The 21,306-nt window shown below is 43.7% G+C and overlaps 1 protein-coding gene across 2 annotated transcripts in view; it reads right to left on the reverse strand.

Annotated features, from left to right (window-relative positions):
- LOC124787669 (ecdysone receptor) overlaps nucleotides 1-21,306 on the reverse strand; it is a 162,814-nt gene that overhangs the window by 60,652 nt on the left and 80,856 nt on the right. Inside the window, exon 1 of one of the 2 annotated variants that reach the window (XM_047254486.1) lies at nucleotides 21,179-21,299. The exons of the other annotated variant lie outside the window; for it this stretch is intronic. Coding sequence (XP_047110442.1) covers nucleotides 21,179-21,260 — 82 coding nt within the window. The 5' untranslated portion in view covers nucleotides 21,261-21,299. Of the gene's footprint in view, nucleotides 1-21,178; nucleotides 21,300-21,306 lie in introns of those variants that run through there. 2 annotated transcript variants of the gene reach the window in all.

Genomic DNA, 21,306 nt, shown 5'->3' on the forward strand with positions numbered 1-21,306 from the left:
AATTCATTTGTAATGAGGGGCCCACGAAATATGCAGCTGTGGTTGAAACCGGGAAAACATGTCAGTGAACAAAGAAAGAAATACCACCATTTGATGTTACGTCTTCCTGATCAGAAATGGATCAAGAAAAAATTAATAGAATTTCAGCCATAGTAGCTGGGTAGTTATAACCGGCCAAAGATGCCAACAGGCCAGTACAACGCCACTCATGATCCAGTTCGCATTTTACTGTGACACGTCAGCACCGACACGTTTGTTAGTTTTCCTCGGAGCCTCCGCCTCCCCCCCACCCCCAAAAAATTGTAATTAAATAAAATTACTGCTTATCAGTATTAATCCCAATGAGCGAACGAGTATAATTTCCATGGAAAAAGCAGCATGTCTCGCGTTTCTTCACTCGCAATAGGTAGCCAATTTGCGCACAAAGCGAAGGACAGTTTGGCAAGATTATAAATCCTAGAGTATACCATGCTGCTGATGTCAGGGTCGTTAGCTGCAGAAAGCTATTTTGTTAGGGAATCAACCCCAAATTCGGCTCAAGTATTTGGCGTTTCCTGTGAAAAGCTAAATATCGATCACCATATCCTTATTTGAAATCCGCCCTTGTCAAATAAAAGTCAAACGGCTTAGCCATGACCAGTTCCTCCCTGTGAAACTGAAACTGCGTTTAAGTTACGCAATCCAGTGTGGAGCTTCCAAATCTTGATTCAGTTTAAAGAATGATTCTGATTGATTCTATTCACAACTCTATATGTGTCACTGCCGTTCCCCAGCTGTGTCAAGTTGCAATCCCAGTATTTCAACTTTAACACCACCCATTTTGAACCCTGAAGCGAAAGTGGTAATCCTCCTCCTCTACCAGCACCAACATTGTGGAAAGTTTGACTTTCTGGACGAAGACACAACCTCACATCTGTTTGCACCGCTTCATCGCTACCAAGGTGATGTCCTCGAAGGTGTTATTTAAGTTTTGGAAACCGATGGAAATCGGGTGGGGCCAAGTCAGGACCCTGTGTAGGAAGATCGATGATAGTGAACGCAAGGCCTCGGATTCTTGCAGATGTGGCAGCGGTCGAGAGTGGTCTGGCATTGTTACGCTGAAGGAGTGGGTGCTCCATGTGTGGACGAACTCTTCGAAGTCGTGCTTTCAGTTTCCTGAGGATCTAGCAGTATCTTGCGGAGATTATGCTGGTGCCTTTAGGCATTAGTTCCACACCTTGAACATCCCAGAACACTGTGAGCATGACGTTGCCTGCTGACGACACGATCTTGAACTTTCCCGGCGTCGGTGACTCTTTGTGGTGGGACTCCTTTCATGTTCTCTCGTTTTCGGATTCAAAACGGTGATCCCAGCTTTCGGGACTCCATTGATGCTCTCTGGTTTTCGGATTCAAAAGGTTGAACCCAGCTTTCATCACCTGTCACACTGTTGTTGAGGAACCCATCTCTCTCACGCTCAAAACGCAAAACAAATTGATGACAGATCTCTGCTTGACGTCAGGAGTGAGCATTCGAGGCACCCATCGAAGTTTTGCAATGATGGCCTGTACACGCTCTCGTGTGTTTGTGTCTGTGACATCTGACAACTTTCTCTGATGAGTTCCTCAATCCAATTCCGTTGAGTCTCACTGGTTGCTGTACACGGTCGTCCACTCTGAAACCTATCACACACGTTGAGGTCATCACCACCGTTTCCTACACTACGAGCACGAAAACAGCAACGTCGCACATTACTGATGTCGACAGAATCATCTCAGTACACAGCTTTCATTCTTCTATGGAATTCAAATGGAGTCACGTTTTCTGCGGTTAGAAACTCGACTAAAGCACGTTGTTTCTTATGCACCCACATTGTTATGCTGCACACTTCCATGTTATACGCTACAATTCGGAGGCCTCTAACGGTAGTTGGTTGCAACTTGCATCAGCGAAGCGGGAAAGTCGACCGAGTAATGTGCACGACACGTAATACCTCAACCGATCCTGAGAACAGAATAAAAAATGTGGAGGTATTATCTTCAGTATGCCCTCGTAGTAAGCCTATTAGGAGTCGTAATAAGAACGGTAGCTCAAACAAAAATGGTGAGTACTTTGATCGCTGCAAAAGTAAAACATGGCAACGTTTTCTATGAGACTGACTTTGGCAAATGGGGTTAAAACACCATCGGAGGCGGCGGCGCGACGACAGGTGGACGTGGCAACGCAGCGCGCCGCAGGGCTGCCAACCGCGAAGGAGCGCGTCCACGTGACCGCGAGAGTGGTCTCGCTCCGGTGGCCAGCGTCTGCGCCGCGACGGTTCGCACAGTCCGGGCCTCCCTGTGCACTTTCCTCTGAGAACGCCTGCCGGCAACTGTGGAGACTAATAAACTACAACTTCGGCACTGTGGTATGTTCCTGCACGCTAAAAAATTACCAAATCACGAAACGTCACGCACATTTATGGTAACTCGTGGAACGCGGACTGCAAAAACGTCGAATATAAATTTAGATATTTTCCGGTGTGTAGCCCTGTACAGAAATGAGACGTGGGCGATAAGCAGTTCGAACTAGAATTGAAAATGGCACTCTTGAAATGCGGTACTACAGGAAAATGCTGCAGATTAGATGGGTGGATCGGAGAAGTCATGAAAAGGGACTGAATTAAATTGAGAGGAAAATAAATTTATAGCAATTTGACTAGAAGATGGGCATGAACGAATCGTCAGGATGGATGGAGAAAGTGTGTGTGTGTGTGTGTGTGTGTGTGTGTGTGTGCCCGCGCATATGAGAGAGAGAGAGAGAGAGAGAGAGAGAGAGAGAGAGATTGGAGGGGGGGGGGGTGGAATTGAAGAGAGAAACCAATCTTCGGAGTGAAGATCACAGCATCTTTTGGCTAACGCGATAGAAGTGCCCACCACAAATGGCAACTAACAGTACCAACGGAGTAAGTTGACATCTTCCACAGCGACGCTCTTCTAAACGCTGCCTCGCTCAAATGCTGCACACATACAGGATGTTCGGAAATTCTGGTTACAGACTTCAGCAGCGATGGGAGTGAGTATATAATATTTTGAAGTTGATTAACTCATCCACTTCTACTTAAGGAACTGAATTAGGCGTGACCCGGTACAACTATTAGGTAACAATTCGATAGGGAAACACACTAAACCCATTTATCATATATTAACACTTAAACATCACGTTCCCTACGTACAACATCTGGGTTATATTTTGTTTTGGAATATGTGGTAAACACATAATGCTGAAGCGTTAATACAAACAAATATGCTTAGGTGATAAATGAATGTTTCGTTATGTTTCCTTTCGAACTGTTACCTAATAAATGTTCTGCGTCACGCCTAATTCAGTTCATCAAGGCAAAGTGGATGAGTTGAAACCGTCGAACAAAGGAAACGGTACGTTTCAGGACATGGGTTCCTGTTCAAAATAATATGTACTCACTCCCCTCTACAGCTCCTAAAAGTCTGTAATCGGAATTTCCGAACACCCTTTATAACCACCCATGTCATGTTTCCAATTAACAGCCCCATGCACAACTCGGCAAACGTATGACGACGTCTGTTTATCCTCTAAGTTACACCAGGCGAGGCCGAAGACCTCTAGAATATACAAGGACACATCTTGCTGGTCTCTGGAGAAGGGCACTGGTGCTGGAAGTGAAGCTATAGTAATTGCCTGGCACAGTCTAAATCTTAAAATCCAAGTTCGGTTATGATGTTAATTATGCTGCGTTCCTTTCCACCGTAATTCATCAACGCCAGCCGAGGTGGCCGAGCGGTTCTAGGCGCTACAGTCTGGAACCGCGCGACTGCTACGGTCGTAGGTTCGAATCCTGCCTCGGGCATGGATGTGTGCGATGACCTTAGGTTAGTTAGGTTTAAGTAGTTCTAAGTTCTAGGGAACTTATGACCTCAGAAGTTAAGTCCCATAGCGTTCAGAGCCATTTTTATGAATTCATAAACTCATCCCTAATAAAGACTACTTATGAACACCTTCAGACCCAAACTGAAACTCAAAAGCTCTTATAGCATAAAACTTGACAGAAAATGGTTCATCACACTCCTGACACACTCAACCAGCTTCAAGTGGAGGAAGAACTATTAGACTGGCTGTGGAATTCCTCAGTAACCGTTCTGATATTAGCAGAATGTTACTCAGTTTCGCTTCTTCCCACATGTTTAGTTGCCCAAAATATGCGACGATGGTTGGACATAACCGTTTACTATTATAAGGTGGCATTTCACGTATGTATTTCATTAACTTCCACTTTGCACTCCTGGTCGTCCTAACATTTCTTAACGAGAAGAAAGACCATATTTTTGCTATACTTCCGCTGACAAGTCTTTTAGTGGGGTTGTATTCGTGACAGCGGACAGAAGCGGAACTGGGCAATATTGCTTTTTCTTGTATCACATCAGGAAGTTCTCTTTAACGTGGCTACAGCAATGTCTTAGCATTCACTCTTACCTAGCACTCTATCTAATGGTATCGAAATCAACATCACGTGGTTCTACTTCTCTTCTTTATGTACGCTGAAGCGCCAAAGAAACTGGTATAGGCATGCATATTCAAATACAGAGATAAGTAAACAGGCACAATACGGCGTTGCGGTTGGCAACGCCTGTATAAAAAAAGTGTCTGGTGCAGTTGTTAGATCGGTTACTGCTGCTACAATGGCAGATTACCAAGATTTAAGTAAGCCTGGACTTGGTGTTATAGTCGGCGCACGAGCGATGGGACACAGCATCTCTGAGGTAGCGTTGAAGTGGGGATTTTCCCGTACGATCATTTCACGAGTGTACTGTGACTATCATGAGTCCGGTAAAATATTAGCTCTCCGACATCGCTGCGGCCGGAAAAAGATCCTACAAGAACGGGACAAACGATGACAGTCATCAACGTGACACAAGTGCAACCCTTCCGCATGCTGCAGATTTCAATGCTGGTCCATCAACTAGTGTCAGCCTGCGAATCATTCAACGAAACATCATCGATATGGACTTTCGGAGCCGAAGGCCCACTCGTGTATCCTTGATGACTGCACGACACAAAGCTTTACGCCTCGACTGGGCCCGTCAACATCGGCATTGGACTGTCTGTGATTGGAAACATGTTGCCTGATCGAATGAGTTTCGTTTCAAGTTGAATCGTGCGGATGGACGTGTACGGGTATGGAAACCACATGAATCCATGGACCCTGCATGTCAGCAGTGGACTGTTCAAGCTGGTGGAGGCTCCAAAATGGTGTGGGGCGTGTGCTGTTGTAGCGATATGCGATCCCTGATACGTTTAGAGACGACTCTGATAGGTGACACGTGCGTAAGCATCCTGTCTGATTATCTGCATCCATTTATGTCCATTGTGCATTCCGACGGACTTGGGCAATTCCATCAGGACAAGGCGACACCCCACACGTCCAGAATTTGTACAGAGTGGCTCCAGGAACACTCTTCTGAGATTAAACATTTCCGCTGGCCATCAAACCCCCCAGACATGAACATTATTGAGCATATCTGGAATACCTTCCAACGTGGTCTTCAGAAGAGATCTCCACCCCTCGTACTCTTACGGATTTATGGACAGCCCTACAGGATTCGTGGTGTCAGTTCCCTCCAGCACTACTTCAGACATTAGTCGAGTCCATGGCACGTCGTGCTGCGGCACTTCTGCGTGCTCGCAGGAGTCCTACACGATGTCAGGCAGGTGTACCAATTTCTTTGGTTCTTCAGTGTATATATACCACATATAGCAATATCTGGAGGTTTTCCGGATCATCAGAGAACTGTCACCTTGCATTTTACACATTGTATTTCCTCTTTAGGAGAGGCTACAGTGAAGACAAACTAGATGCATTATTCTCAAGATAATCTGTAAAAATAAAAAGTCAGTCATCTAATGCTTTGGAGCAAGAGCAGCGTTTAGAGTGCAAATACTACTCCTTAATCACTTTAATAAATGCTGGAATTGTTTCTGAAGCCAGGACAGAGTTAAATCTATACACTGACCCTGTCTAAGCTGCTGCTAATTAACTCGATGAAGTGGGGGCTGACAGCTGCGTACAAAGGAAGAGGAAAGTAAAAGGGAAACCGTGGATTATGGGCAGTTGTCAGTCGTCAAACTGTTTCTGGGTTCGCCGTTTGTTAATTTGTTTTACTATGGCAAACAGAAATTGCTCCAAGAAACATCGAAGTAGGCGACAGTGGCTGAGATGTAATATTTCATAAATGCTGATGAACTCTACATATTCATCGTTCTTTATTAAACTCCACAAAGTCAAGGTGCAGTATTCTTTGAAAACCATACTTGCTTATTTAGCGAATTTCAAAATCTCATAGTAAAGGGCCGAGTAATGTTAGATTTGACGTCACGGAATCTCAAAAAATTCAACTGGATGTTTCAAATGACGGCATTTGCACCGACCGTCAACGGAACGTATTATCGGCAGTGAAAAGGAGCTGTATTACAGTAGAAAACCACATGTGGTCTCGAGTAAATAAATGTCGATCTTCTGACAACATTTGTCAAAAACTTTTATCATGAATTTTGCTTTGGCCATTAATACACCCTATTATCTTTTGTTCCTTAATTCTGGTACCGTATTCGGACTTTTTGCATGCCATTACCCAATTTCGGTATCCGCTGCTCGTCTGAGCGAAGTGACGTAGTGTTGACGTTTTACCTAGTGTCAACACACAGTGACGTCGCCTTCCGTTCGACTGACGTCCAGTGTGTACAGACGGTAGCGCGGGGCTAGCGAGTCCCTTCGTGCGCCTCCTTGGCAACGCGGACGACAGAAGCCGGTCGTGGAGGAACCGGCCAGACAGGATGGTTGCTTGGTTACTGGTTTACCGCTGCCGTCGAAAGCGACGGCGACGCACGATTTCGCTTCGCCATGAGTCACTCTCGCCATAGGGAACCGTTAAGGCCCTCCGCTCTCGTGCACACCCACGCCTCGCCCATCGGCTGCTTAGGCTCCGTCCTGACACGTCATCGCAAAAAAGGCGAACGAGCGCCAGCCTCCCCTCCTTCGCATTTAAAGTTCCACCGTTAGTGAACCCTTTCAAGACGTTTAAACTGCATTCAAAAGAAGCACAGAATATAATTTCCAGTGTACTCTGCGCAAACTTTGGATTTCAATGAGGGTTTTCCATCCAACTCCATCAAACGACGTACGAGTATTCCAAACTGGAATCCATCTGAATTTGCGACCCAGTCTTTCTTTCTCCGCTTTTAAGAGTCCCACTGTTAGCAAATCCCTTAAAGATATTTGCATTGCATACGAAACAAGTCCAGGGTACTCTAAGAAAAATTTGGCTTTCGTTGAGCGCTCCGTACTAACAACGGGTATTGTTTTAGCGCAGTTGTTTCAAATGACGTATGATGTAATTCCAAATTGGAACTTCTCTGAATTTGCGAATGAGTTCATAGGTCTCCTGGATCGGCCCGCGGAAGTCCACGAAAGTTCGCACTGTTTGGTATTCGAGTAGCGCGTTTGTTATAAAAATCTTTCACAAAAGCAAAAGCGAACAGACTGACTTAAAACCGTGAAGTAATGTTTAATGCTGTCAAGGCGCTGTCATTGCAAAAATACATTATTATTCAAACTGGATAGCAAAATTTGGAAGCAAAATTTCGTAAAACCGCGCGAGATATCGAATTGCACCCGTTCGAATAGTCGTCTATCGTTTCAACATTACGCTACAGTCAGTAAGTCTAAAGTGCTTTCGTTCACGCCGTACAAACTACATAATCATTACGGTTCGTTCACAAAAGTGACCCATTACACCTGGGTCTCAAGAAAATATTCTGGACGTTAAAAAAACCGTGTGTTTGAATACGTCGGTCGAATCATAGCAATATCGATGTATAATTAAACTATAGACAATTATTAATTCCAACAGTGATTTCGGAAACAGATGTGATTTTAACTTCTACATTAAAAACAAAACGACACCGTCATAATGTGTATCTGAGACTTGTTCATTTCCTACCAGTTTGCTAAATATTATCTATGGTTGTTTTCACAGATATACAATTTTTTTTTTACTCCGTCCGAACAAGCATTGAAGGCCCCAACGGCACCGACCGACCGCCATGTCATCCTCACCCAAAGGCATCACTGAATACGGATATGGAGGGCATGTGGTCAGCACACCGTTCTCCAGGCCGAATTATATAAACTGTCAAAAGCGTCTCTTTTACTGAAACCTGACGTTTGATGAGGTAAGATGGTGGCGTCAGGAACTTTGTGTATTGTGCTCGTATTACTATGACTTTCTGAAATGAAATGACGTTGTAAGCTTTACGAGGTTGTCTAAACTGGTGCTGCAGTTGAGCAAATATTTGCTTACTAGGTGTGTTTAACAGATACATCATGCTATGAAAGAACATCAGGTTACATATAAACACGCTTAAAGCAGACTGTAGTACTGTTAAAAACACTCAACTGAATAAAGACAGTTTGTTATCAACGGCAAATAACACTTCCTACTTGTAGGAACACTTAGATAACGAGCTTACTATTCGAACAATAGCCGAATTTCATAAAAACTGGTTGCAACAGATCATTAAGTCACGTCTGTTAATACAGCTAGATTTATTAAACCCTTTAAAATATACATAAACTATTTAAACACTGCTGGTATTTCAGCTAAGACAAACTGTAATGTAATTGTTTAGGCTTATATGCATTATAAGAGGAAGACTACGTAAGATGTTTCTAGTTACGCTTGCATTGAGGCATGTTCCTTCCCTGCATCTTTCGTCTGCTGTACGAAAAATTACAGCCAAACACGACGCTTGTGTTAACCATTATAGCAAAAATCTAAAGTAACGTAGTTATATTACTTTGTCCCCATTTCTTACTGGTTCATCAGTAAAGAAACAGCTCTTTAAAGGTTCTCTGCGCTGGCCGCCATATTGCTATTCTAAAGCGCTGGTTGCAGTGACGCCAATGATACTGCATACTATATTGCCAGTCCAGTAACGTATTCCTGTTGTGAATGTTCCTGTATTAAATAGTCTCAGTGAGAAGACTCTTAGCTATAGTCCTTAACTGCTTTTTTCTAAAAGACTCAACACTGTAGTTTCCTCTGTCTTTGATAGTGAACTACTGCTACCTTCTTACGATCTCATGACTGCCGATGGAAACAGATAATTTATTATAGGAATTATGAGTGATTATATGTTTGTAAGAACCAAAAGAAACACACACACACACACACACACACACACACACACACACACACACACAGAGAGAGAGAGAGAGAGAGAGAGAGAGAGAGAGAGAGAGAGAGAGAGAGGGAGGGAGGGAGGGGGGGGCGGGGAAGGAAGAGAGGAGAAGTGAAAAAAAAATTCGGGAAAGTTGGCATGATTTACAGAAACAAATAAAAGTTAGATACTGAAAGTGGCAGTTGAAATGTTACGTTACGAAATTACAGCACGAAAAACATAGAAATTTTCAATTGCTTTTCCACATGGGAAAAAACGTCACGGTTTTCAAACATTTGTTTCGACGTTGTAGTGTAATTACCTGTCCATTTTATTACAAACTATTCCGTGAGAAACCAATTCGTGAAAACGAAAACTCATGTACGAAAATATCCCCGGGTACACAGAGGAGATGCTTCGTTAAAAAGGCGAAACCGTGTTAGATGTATAAACAAAATTTTAAAAAAATCACGTACAGCATGCAGAAAGGCGTTTTATTGTGAAACTTATTATTTCAACCATCACTGACGTCTACAGCACGACCAAAATCTCCTTTTTTTGTCAGAGATCCGATTTCTACTTATGAACGGCATGCAACAGGAGTTATAGCGAAGAGTTTCTGTAGAAAGCCCTCGGAAGCTGCGCGGAGTCTCCACATTCACAAATGGTACGGGCGCGCAACAGGGGCCGGGCTCCTTCGGCGAGCTGTCAGTGCGGAAGCTGCCGACAAAAGGACGCAGCTGAGGCACCGTTACCTCTTCAGCAGCGACCGCCCCGCCCTCTGTTCGGCGACGCCAGTTACTAAAACCTAGCCCCCCGCCCCAGACACCAGCGTTCCCACAGTCCGACACCACGCGCACATTCTGCGCCCACAGCTGGTTGTGGAACCCAGCCAAGTTGCGTCATCAAGCCTAAGCTGTCGCGAAGGAGATGGCCAGTTATGTCTATAGGCCGAGGCGACAAGTCAGCTGATCGTGAGCCCACAGTAAACAGTGGCGAGCCACCTAGCCACCTCGCAAGTACAGCGGCAGCGCTTGCCATCGGAGCGCGCTCTGTTGTCTGTTGGACACGGCAAACAGTGACGAGAGTCAGCTCTGCTGCTTAACTTGTGAAAAGACGCAGTCGTTTCAGCTGGCAACTTACCAATTCCACAATCATCCCTAGAATAATAAAGAAATGCTGGTGGATTTATAGCAAATACATAGGACTTACATTCAAATAAAACTGCAACGAAACTAAAATAAGAAATCATTTCGTGTCATAAAAACATCCACAGACAGCTGTAGGCCACTCTTACGGAAACAATGGTATAATTTTTCTGTTCGTTTTCGTCCACAGGGCTAGAAATGACAGTATGGACTGTTATTGAATCTGTTTGTTTATTCACGGTTGCAATTTCTGCTACTGTGCCGTTTTCAATCAAGTAGCAGCACTGAACAACGATTTCAGTTTTAGAAAAACATTCTGCTCTCAAAAATTTGTAAAGCCAAATTATTTTTTATTAATTCATTCCTCTTCAAAATAACATCGTTCTCGAATCAAGGATGTTTACATATTTTGTATGCACTGACGTTCTTTGTAGCGAGGCAGGATCTGGTGTTATTAAAAAAAAATAGTCAGCTGTACTTGACAATGGCACAGTAGCGCCAAATTGCGAACTTTAATGAATACATTTAATATAACAGAATACCATGAAAATATTTTCCTTTCTAAAGCATTGGTATCGTCCCCACAAACGCCGACACTACAGTAGACTACAGTAATCGTCTGAAATGTTAGTGAATAGCACTGAACAACATAATATTTTCGAGCACAGTACAGCACCACGAGGAAATAGATCCATTATCTTCCTAAAGTGAGTCCCAGTACAAGGAGCTCTCCTTTTACTCTGTACAGGGTTTCCCGAATTCGTTGAAAGGACCTAAGACTATCTGTGCGGAATTTTTTTATTTCTTTTATCTGGCAGAAATACGTGGCAATGTTTGGTTTATTTTCTCAGGTGCTTTAGTTCACTTCCACAGCCACGAACTAAAAAGTCTGAAGCCAGTAATCACTATGCACAATGAACATTGTAGATGTGTGTTATCCAACAGCTTTTTATTTCATTTTATTTATTTATTTTTTAATTCGCTGCGGTAATTACAACGTTGAAACCTTAAGAAATTATCTGCTATTGGTGAAATAGTGTCGTAAATCTGTTATCAAACCGAATGTTGATTTGAGCACCACAGTATTTTATTAGGCATGATCCTATTGGAGGTGACATGCCTTGGCCTTCCTCTGACCTAGGAGCTGACCTACGCAATTAGTTATACGGGGACCTACAGTTTAACCTTTATTCCGAACCACGGTGCAACTCGATATTTTCCACGTGCTTAAATCATGACGAGAGGGGAAAACAGTGATCAATGACACAAGAAATAAATGGACCGATTGGTAATTTTTACCCTCGCACTAATGCACAGCGCCACGCTAGTAGAAATCTAAATCAAGTCGCTTACGTGTAATTTTTAAAGGCTGATAGGTGGAAACCAAAATTTGGAACGACGAAATAGACAAAGATAAGGAATTCTGCTATCCTGGAAGCAAAATGGCGTATGACGCACGAAGCAAAGACTCTGTATGAAGTTTACTAGCAGCAAAGGCAAAGACGGAATTCTTCGCAAGAATGTAAAGTCTACTTGTATCAAGAATAGGCCCTAATTTGTGAAAGAAATATCTGAGGATGTACGTTTAGAGCACACAATTGTATGAAAGCCGGAAAAGAAGAGGATCGAACAGTCTGAGATACTGTGCTTGAGATATTGTGCTGTAGAAAGATGTCGAAAATTGTGTAGACTGATGCGAAATTTGGCTGTTCTCCGCAGAAGCGGCTGAGGAGGAATACGTGCAAAACGCTGGAGAGTAGAAGGAACAGAATGTTGCAAAGTATGTTAAAGGCATTATGGATTAACTCTCTTAGTACTAGAGGGAGTTGCAGACGGCAAAAACAGTAGGATTCGGCGTTCGGTATTAGTTTGGCTGCAATATAAAGAGTTGTTCTGCCACGTAAGTTGACTTTAGAAAGCATGGAAGAAGTGGAGGAACGGCTGCTTTCGGAATAGTGCGCAAGATGTTTCGGACACCTGCCCAGTCAGAGTCTGAAAGCGAGCTGGCCGTGTAGCATTTCTGCCTGTTTCTGCTGCCTCTAATGGACGCTGCAAGCAGTTGGAGTCAAGTTTCCACCAACGTGCGGCTGAAGGCAGCGCTAATGCAAGGCAGCCGCTTCCAACCCCTTCTGGCTTCTCCATTATCTCGGAAGACGAGATCTCAGAAAAGGGGGCAAATGTGTATGGCATACCGGGCAGTAGTACTGGCGAGGACGGAACTCGTGGACCAAGAGCCAGTAACATATCGAGACCACGAATCTGTACTATTAAACGACGAAGCCAGAGCAATCCCAGTTGTGGGTAGCTTCTAGGAGCAACCAAAATTTTGGTTTCAATACTTCCTATAATCATAGAACGAATTTAAAAATTTAATTGCTGTCATAATCTAATCGTTCAGAGGTATCATATTACGTTAATAGTTTAACACATTAAGACAAGTATTATAGTTAGAGACTGTGCTTATTTCTTCTTGAGGCAGTGGACTTAAAGGTGTGGAAATTATCCAGACAGCATTCATCCAATATTTGTTGAAGAGAGCCGGCCGCGGTGGTCTCGCGGTTCTAGGCGCGCAGTCCGGAACCGTGCGACTGCTACGGTCGCAGGTTCAAATCCTGCCTCGGGCATGGATGTGTGTGATGTCCTTAGGTTAGTTAGGTTTAAGTAGTTCTAAGTTCTAGGGGACTGATGGCCACAGCAGTTGAGTCCCATAGTGCTCAGAGCCATTTGAACCATTTGTTGAAGAGAGCATTTAGCGATTTCCAACAAACTTTACACATAATTTCAAACATTTTCGAAATTTTTGCTTGTTGACACCACTCACAAAATAACTTCATCGCTTACTGTATATTTCTTGTTGATGCAGTAAACCTTCAGCATCAGGTATGACGTTTTAATTTATTAACTCTTTACTGCTAACTCTATTCGCGATACATTTTGCAGACGTATCAACATATACCACTGAATGTGCCTAAAAAATTATAAACATTGACATGCATGAAACGAATGTTTAATACAAGGGAGTTAAAGAATCGGACGGTGGTGTTTACTGAAGTTCCTAGGAGTCAGTATGAAACAGGGACACTATTAACGCGATGAACAGTCTCAAGCGAAGAAGCTCTACCACAAAAAGCGCTGCTATACGATGAGGTAAAATCCTTTCACGGAAAGTATTTCGAACTGTTTTCTTTCCTTCTACAACGTAAAGAGACTACCACAGATTGCGACACAGATAAATTTTTACACTTCCAAGTTCCAAAGGAGGTTACTGGCCGCATCACTAGGTAAGTCAAATACAACGTATTCTTTGGTGGTACTCCGGAACTGAATAGATTACAGAAACGTTTACTTTGGCCGTAAAATAGTGAGTGCAGCTACGTGATTTATAGAGCCGGAATACGGGAGTTGCTAAGGTAATGGTTGTCCTCCATCAAACGTAGTATCTTGATGGGATAACTTACGGAGATTATCTGAAGAATGATTACCACACAGATGTTAGGACTGCATTCCACGCGATAAGAAGGAAAAGGGAAAACTACTAAAAAGGGAGAGTAGAAGAGAATAAAAGATTAGGTTGGGCAGTCATGGGAACAAAGGCTTACAAGAATAGCAACAGCGAGCTACAATAGTATATTATTCAGGATGCGACAAACGGCCAGCGCAGCTCTAAAATCATAACCAATTTTTTCGATAGAATAACTCAAGGAAGGTTTAAGCCTCTTTACTCTTTTGATTACCTTACAGAAAGTACGTTGTGCTACTGCAAATTTGCAGGACTATATAAAGAGCACCTATTTTGATGTTATAAGTCAATTTCGAACAGCTGAACAAAACAAAATTGGCAATAGATAAGTTTCAGCTGCGCCTTGGTGTGAAACAATGGTTGAAGTGCTGCAGCACTGTACTAATGTAAAACTTGAACCCGTGAATCTCTTTAGTGTCTGGCATGACCACAGCACCCAAGTTGCGATAGATCGTCGGATACCGTATCTTACTGCCTGAAAGCCAAGACGACCAGCTAAAGCATTCACACCGTTACTATTATTTGCGGTTATCAAATCGGTGTAATGAGTTTAGTAGGACTGGCGCGGAAGAAATTAATTCGCTGTCTGTGACACTACATCGCCTTCCTACACCTTTTGCTATTTTATTACAGTAGTGCTGAGAAAGCGAATAATCTATCCACTGCCAGGAGATGTTAGCAGTAAGACAAGGCAACTCGATGTGAACTTTTTATCAAAGTTCAGTATTAACGAGAATAAAAAGTACTGCAGAGGAGATCTACTTTTCAACAGGTGGAGAATGAATCAGGCGGTAAAATACAGCCTGATCACCGAGGGCTTCGAGGCAATGGAAGAAAAATGAATATATTAAGTCACAGTGAGTCAGGGCGGAAATGGCGCTTTTCGTGAGCCGAATCAAAGTTGTATTTCACATGGAGGAGGAACGACTCAGCAAGATTGCAGGTACGGTGGAAGGTGGCTATCCCAATTACAGTTCGGACAAATTTACGAGGATCCGACATAAGAAATATCACCGCCGCGAGCACTGGGGCGTTTAGAGCTGTCCATGGCTGCAGGAAGTTAATCTAACAACGTCGTGGAGAGAAACCCAAAGAAATAAAAGATAAAGCAATGCAGGCGAAATTAAAGACAGAGTGAATTGAATAAAAATGAAACATCCCCAGTCACCGAAGGATCCTCTTTCCCCCACTGTCACATCGATAAGGGCTTATCACCAAGTACCTACTTTCCAAGTCCTCTTCGTTTTGAGAATCCTATGGTGCCGATCTCTTCATTCTCGCCCATATACTACACTCAACGTACTCAACACACTCTGATGCCTAATTCAGAATTTACCGCCCCAAAATGTTTCCCTCTTAAATGCTGCTTCTACAATCAATTCAGTTAGTCCTAAAAATCGTGGCATCCCGACAGGCATTCCGTTCTTCCACTAATGGTTTTTCTTTAACAGTCCAGTCATCAACTAATTGATTGTCTCTCTTCATTTCGAAACTCATCTGTACACGTTTTTGCTAATATCCACTTGTAGAAACAAAAGTTACTCGTTTTACACCCAGCAGCGCCGCGGAAACACTGCAGCTAAAGTACTGGGCTCGTATTCGGATAGCGCTGGGTTCAAATCCCTATTCAGCAATGCACATTTAAATTTCGGAACAGTTCCTCAGCAAGACTATCCGCCTAATGCAAAAGCGCTTCTGTTCTCTAACGTCCTCGACGGACTCCCTGCCTTCCTCTGTTTTTCCCGCTGACTTATCTAAATTTTGAACTTTCGCCAGTTGGTATTCTCGTTTGTATTATCCGTGATTTCTTTTGCGTTTGCGTTTTCTTTGTTTATGCTGAACAAGAATTCAAACTGAAACAGCTTTCAATTCGTAATGTCTCAAATGGCTCTGAGCACTATGCGACTTAACTTCGGAGGTCATCAGTCGTCTAGAACCTAGAACTAATTAAACCTAACTAACCGAAGGACATCACACACATCCATGCCCGAGGCAGGATTCGAACCTGCGACCGTAGCGGTCGCTCGGCTCCAGACTGTAGCGCCTAGAACCGCACGGCCACTCCGGCCGGCTTTCAATTCGTAGTTATTGCTTTCTAGAACATTAACTCGTCAGTGTTGGAGCACTTTAAAACGGGAGAGTTTCGGTATTTTAAAAAGCTATGTGAGGTTGTTCTATGCATTTCTTCAGTGCTACTCCTAACGTTGGCATCTAAGCTTCCATAAGTGTAAGCACATAGGGCACAAACGTATCAATCGCCGCCTATTAATTGTCCTATTTTTTTTAATTTGAAATTGATGTAAAAGTGGACTCATATAAGCGTCTTAAGCGGGAAACGAAAGAGTTTGGGAGTGCATCCCAATGTAGGGTCAATCAGTTAGAAAAGAAACTAGGGAAAAAACAGAGTGACCGTTAAATGAAATGATTTACAGTTGATATCCTAGTTTCCCTTACTGAAGGACTAACAAAACAAAGCCAGGCGTATACGTCCAACCATGTGAAACTGTCAGAAAAGACTTGTCAGAATATGACAACAACAACAACAACAACAACAAAAATAGATCCGAGGGAACATTCGAGTCACCAACTTTTAACTAATGGAGCATAAACTGCGTCTATATCTACATGATTACTCTGCAAATCATACTCAAGTGTTTGAAAGAGGGAGGATAGAATCGCCTCCAGATTATTTCTCTATTGTCGAATAGCACGTGGAAAAAAAATTACACCTAAAGCTTTCCTCGACAGGTCTGATTTCTCTGACCACTAGGGTCATCGAAGGACGTAGCTGTCAACAAAATATTTTCGTCTTCCGAAGAAAGCTGGCGATTGAAATCTCGCGAAACTCGCTCATCATACCCAGAATTCTTCCCCACCCTCCTACTTCGTGATAATACAAAACGAGCTGCTCTTCTTTTAACTGTCTTTCGTCAATCGGTATGGTACAGTGGCCGCTATATAGCCTACTAATCTTTACAGAATGGAAAGGAGCTGGTGCTGTAGAATCAAATTCATCAGATTCACATGCGGAAGTGGTCGGGTTTTAGCCGCGGTTCGGAAGCCTGCCCGATGGCAGTGTCTTCCCATTAAGTCATTCAGGTAGCAGTGGAATACCGCAACGTACATAGCGTTCGGGTACCGAAGTAAATGTTTCAAGACGGCTAGACGCCACGCACAAGGAGTAACCGGTATGAAAGGACACGGGCAAACATCTAACTACAACTACTGCCCGTTTCAGATAAACGTAACGCCCACAGGGCGCTACAAGTTGTGTGCTAGCTCTCGGTCCTGTCGATAACCGCTGCGGTGGGCGTTAAGTACCGGCGAGTGATAACCACCTCTCTTGTGTATAGAGAGCCTCTTAAAAACGTTGCCTGTGATATAGTTACGGGAAGGTGTGCGCCAGGAACTGTTCATTCCCGAAGAGTACAGTCTTTCGGTAGCTCTGGCGATTTATGATCCGAGGAGCAGTTATGGCATAAAAGGCACAAAATTAATAGCCAGCGCTCGCAACCTTTGCTTTAGGAACGAATTAAAGCTGTTTATTATTATTAGCCAGGACTCTTGGTTGGGTGTTCCGGTCACGGACGGGGAGTATCGAGGAGTTATTTACGACGACAGCCACAGGGGAGCGTCGTTCGCTGAGCTTAATTGCTGGGCGTTCATTTTCACCGTCTGACCGTACAAATGGTTCTCCCGCCTCCAGCACTAAACTTTCAGTCACCAACGGACACGCGGCCTTAATCACTCTGTGTGTGGTTGTGGACAGGCTCAAATGGAAGAATAATAATCTTACGGGTCAATATTAATTACCTGAATGCCTATAGGCAAACAGTAACTAACGGCTCACATGGGGTTAACAAGTAATCAACGGACGATACCAACCAATGAAGAGGAATTTGTTGAGTTCTTGAAACAATATGCGGTGATACTGGAGTCACTGCCAACGAATACGATTCATTTCTGCCAATGTTCACGAAGTTATTTAGTGGCTTTCAGTTAACAACATGATAAATTTAAACACACTGCCTACCATAGTCAAGCATTGGTCTCCCTCTAAAAAAAAAAAAAATAAATAAAAAATAAAAAAAATTACACTTCCCTTCATTACCAGAAACATCATTTCTTGATGCGTCAGCACGTGTCCTCTACACCGAACGCTTTTTAAGTTGTGCTATAATTTCTATTCTCCCCATCTAATCTTCAGGATTCTTCTGTACGAGTACAAAACCTCCTATTATTTTCTTGACTTCAATATTTATCGTCTACGGTTCATTTATGTGAAAAACCACACTAAAGACAAATACCTTGAGACAAGACAAATATCTTCAGAAAAGACTAACAAAGAGATTTCTATTACATTTTAAAATATCTTAGAATGTTTCAAGAATACATTCGAAGTAATACTATTGCATTAAATCACGTTTTCGTATTACAAATTGGCACATGAGTTTTATTTACGTAGTCTGTTCCACTGCAGCGCTTTACTACTAATTTGCGCAAGTATATTCCCAAAAGATATAGTGTCTACATGTTGTTAACAAAGCTCGCCCCCTCCCCCCACACACATAAAAAAATAAAAATATAAAAGTCAGTAGACCGATACACCAAACGACGCAGGCCGATCAGCGAAACACTCTGACAACCAGTAAATAGTTATTCGTCTGTACTTCACTACACAACCAAAGTTATCCACGCGCTATTAGAGGACATTAATAAGGTACGTACCTACCCTTCACCTTCACCTTCATGGCGTGTTGAACTCTCTGGACACACTTTCAGTTAAGTGTGTGAATGTGTGGGAGGGAATGACAGCCCATTCTTCCTCAAGAGCCGAAACCAGACAAGTTAGTGACGTTGGACGTTTTAACTCGTCCCGAATGTGTTTCCATAGGGGTTCAGGTCGGAACTTGAGCGGTCCAGTCCCTTTCAAGTATGTTACTGTCCACGACCATTGCCTCACAAACGCTGTTTTATAATAGGGTGCATCGTCACGTCGATTTAAACCATCATCGTCTCCGGCATGTTTCTCTACTGTACGCAAAAATGTAAAAGGCGGTTCATATCTTTCCGTATTTAGCGTTTCCTAAAGCGCGACTTCACCGTATTTCGCTGTTGGCACTACACATGATGGCAATTAAACGTTTTGCATGCATTCGCCAGATCCAAACCCTTCCATCGCATTGCCACAAGGCAGAGCGTGATTCATCAACAGGAACCACTCGTTTCCAGTTATCCACTTCCCAGTGGCGACGCTCTTTAGACCACCTCAAGGGTCGCCTGGCAGAGACCACTGAAATGTGTGGCTTATGAGAAGCTGTTCGACCAATGTAACCGATTCTCCCTACACACAGTCACTGTGCTCGACGGATGGCTGGTAGTACTTTGAAACTCGTGAGTAGTTCCATACCCTGAAAAAAAAATGGGAAAAAATAATAAATGATCGTAAGGCATTGATGACCGGGCATCCCCACCTGGGGAAGTTCAGCCCCGAGCTGTCAGTTATTTCATCTGACGTAACATTGGGCGACTTGCGTGTCGATGATGACGAAATTAGGATGAGAACAACACAACGCCCGGTCCCCGAGGGGAGAACAACGCCGATCCCGCCGGGAATCGAAACTGGGCCCGCTGCAAGGCAGTCAAGACGCGCTGATCGCTCGCTCAGCTAAGGAGCCGGACGTTCCGCTAATTTAATGCTAGTTTCTACAATCATCCTCGCCAACGCTCGACGGTCCCTGTCCCTCAGTACATGATGTCTACCTGGTCTTGTTTGTTCCTTCGCGTTCCCACTCAGAATCACATCATCAACAGTCACCTCGGGCGGCTTTAGAAGAGTTGGAACGCCCCTGATGAGTTTGTTACTCAGGTGACACGTTCGCCGTTACTCAGCTCTGCTCACTCTGCTGTTGCTGCTCCTCTACTGACAACACAACACTCTTCGCCTGCTCTTACACTGGCTGGTCCGCCTATCGCGACATCTAATAGCCAATTCCGCATTCCATAGGATTGTCCGGATACTTTCGATTAGCTAGCGTAAAATTAGCGACTGTTTAGGTCACTTAGTTTTGGTTTTCCTATCTTGTTTTACGTTCCTTTTACTAATTTATTCAGGCAGTGTGTGTACTGACAGTGCGTTATATCTACCTACCACGTTTCAACACAATTCTGTAAAGTTTCCATGGATCTTCTGTTGTGTAACGCATTCAGATATGCCGGTGAGATCATTTTCTCCCTTTGAATGTTACAGTTTTAAGTTCCCTCGCCGGCCGGAGTGGCAGAACGGTTCTAGGCGTTACAGTCTGGAATCGCGCGACCGCTACGGTCGCAGGTTCGAATCCTGCCTCGGGCATGGATGTGTGTGATGTGCTTAGGTTAGTTAGGTTTAAGTAGTTCTAAGTTCTAGGGGACTGGTGACCTCAGAAGTTAAGTCCCATAGTGCTCAGAGCCATTTGAACCATAAGTTCCCTCCTTCCAGCGCCAAGGGCAAAGGAGATTACGCTTTTCCAACGTTTTAGTGCGTGTCACAACCCCAGGTGTGTTTCGTGGAATGTTTCTTGTATCCAGAGATCTAAACTTTATAATGCGACAGAATTATTATTAGAAATATTTTCTTTTCTTGTTACATAAATGGACCGAGTAGGACTCAGTTGTGACACGTAGTTGTAGTGTTCGAACGACTATGATTACAGAAAGAAATTTTCGCTCCGAAGCAGAGTGTGCGCCAATATTAAACTTCGTGGTAGATTTAACTTTGTCCATGATCGAGACTCGAACTCGAGACCTTTGCCTTTCGCGGGCAAGTGCTCTACCGACTGAGCTACCCAAGCACGACTCGCGACCCGTCCTCATAGCTTTACTTAGGTCAGTCCCTCCTGCCTTCCAAAGTTCGCAGAAGCTCTCTTACAAGCAGAGGGGTCGTGAACCGTGCTTGGGAATCTCAATCGGTAGAGCAAATGCCCGCGAAAGCCAAAGGTCCCGAGTTCGAGAACGGTCTGGATCACAGTTTTAATCTGTCAGCAAGTTTCACTGTTGATTATGGAGTTGCTCAATAGTGGTTGGAAAATCTGTTTGTGATTAAATTAGTATAACATATTTTTATTACAGGCTACCTCCACATATGAAACGGGAGTAAAATAGTGCATTTAAAAAGATACTGTATATTTCTTAATAGTGGTCCCACAGTTGTTAAGTGCTACCGGCCACGAGCGACCTTTAAGTGGCCCTCTTAAATGTTAATTGTAATTTTCTGACCTAGTGGTGGAGGAGACGTTTGCGAGACTCGGCTGGTGCCGCGTACCTGGCGTCGGGCAGCAGTGCCAAGCGTGCGGGACGCAGTGGCAGCAGCAGCAGCAGGGAGAGGCCGGCCGACGCTCGCGCATGGGTCGCCGCGCTACTGGCGCACAGCGCCGCCGGCCGCGGGCGACC

The sequence above is a fragment of the Schistocerca piceifrons genome, chromosome 3, assembly GCF_021461385.2.
Source record: "Schistocerca piceifrons isolate TAMUIC-IGC-003096 chromosome 3, iqSchPice1.1, whole genome shotgun sequence".
NCBI classification, from domain to species: domain Eukaryota; kingdom Metazoa; phylum Arthropoda; class Insecta; order Orthoptera; family Acrididae; genus Schistocerca; species Schistocerca piceifrons.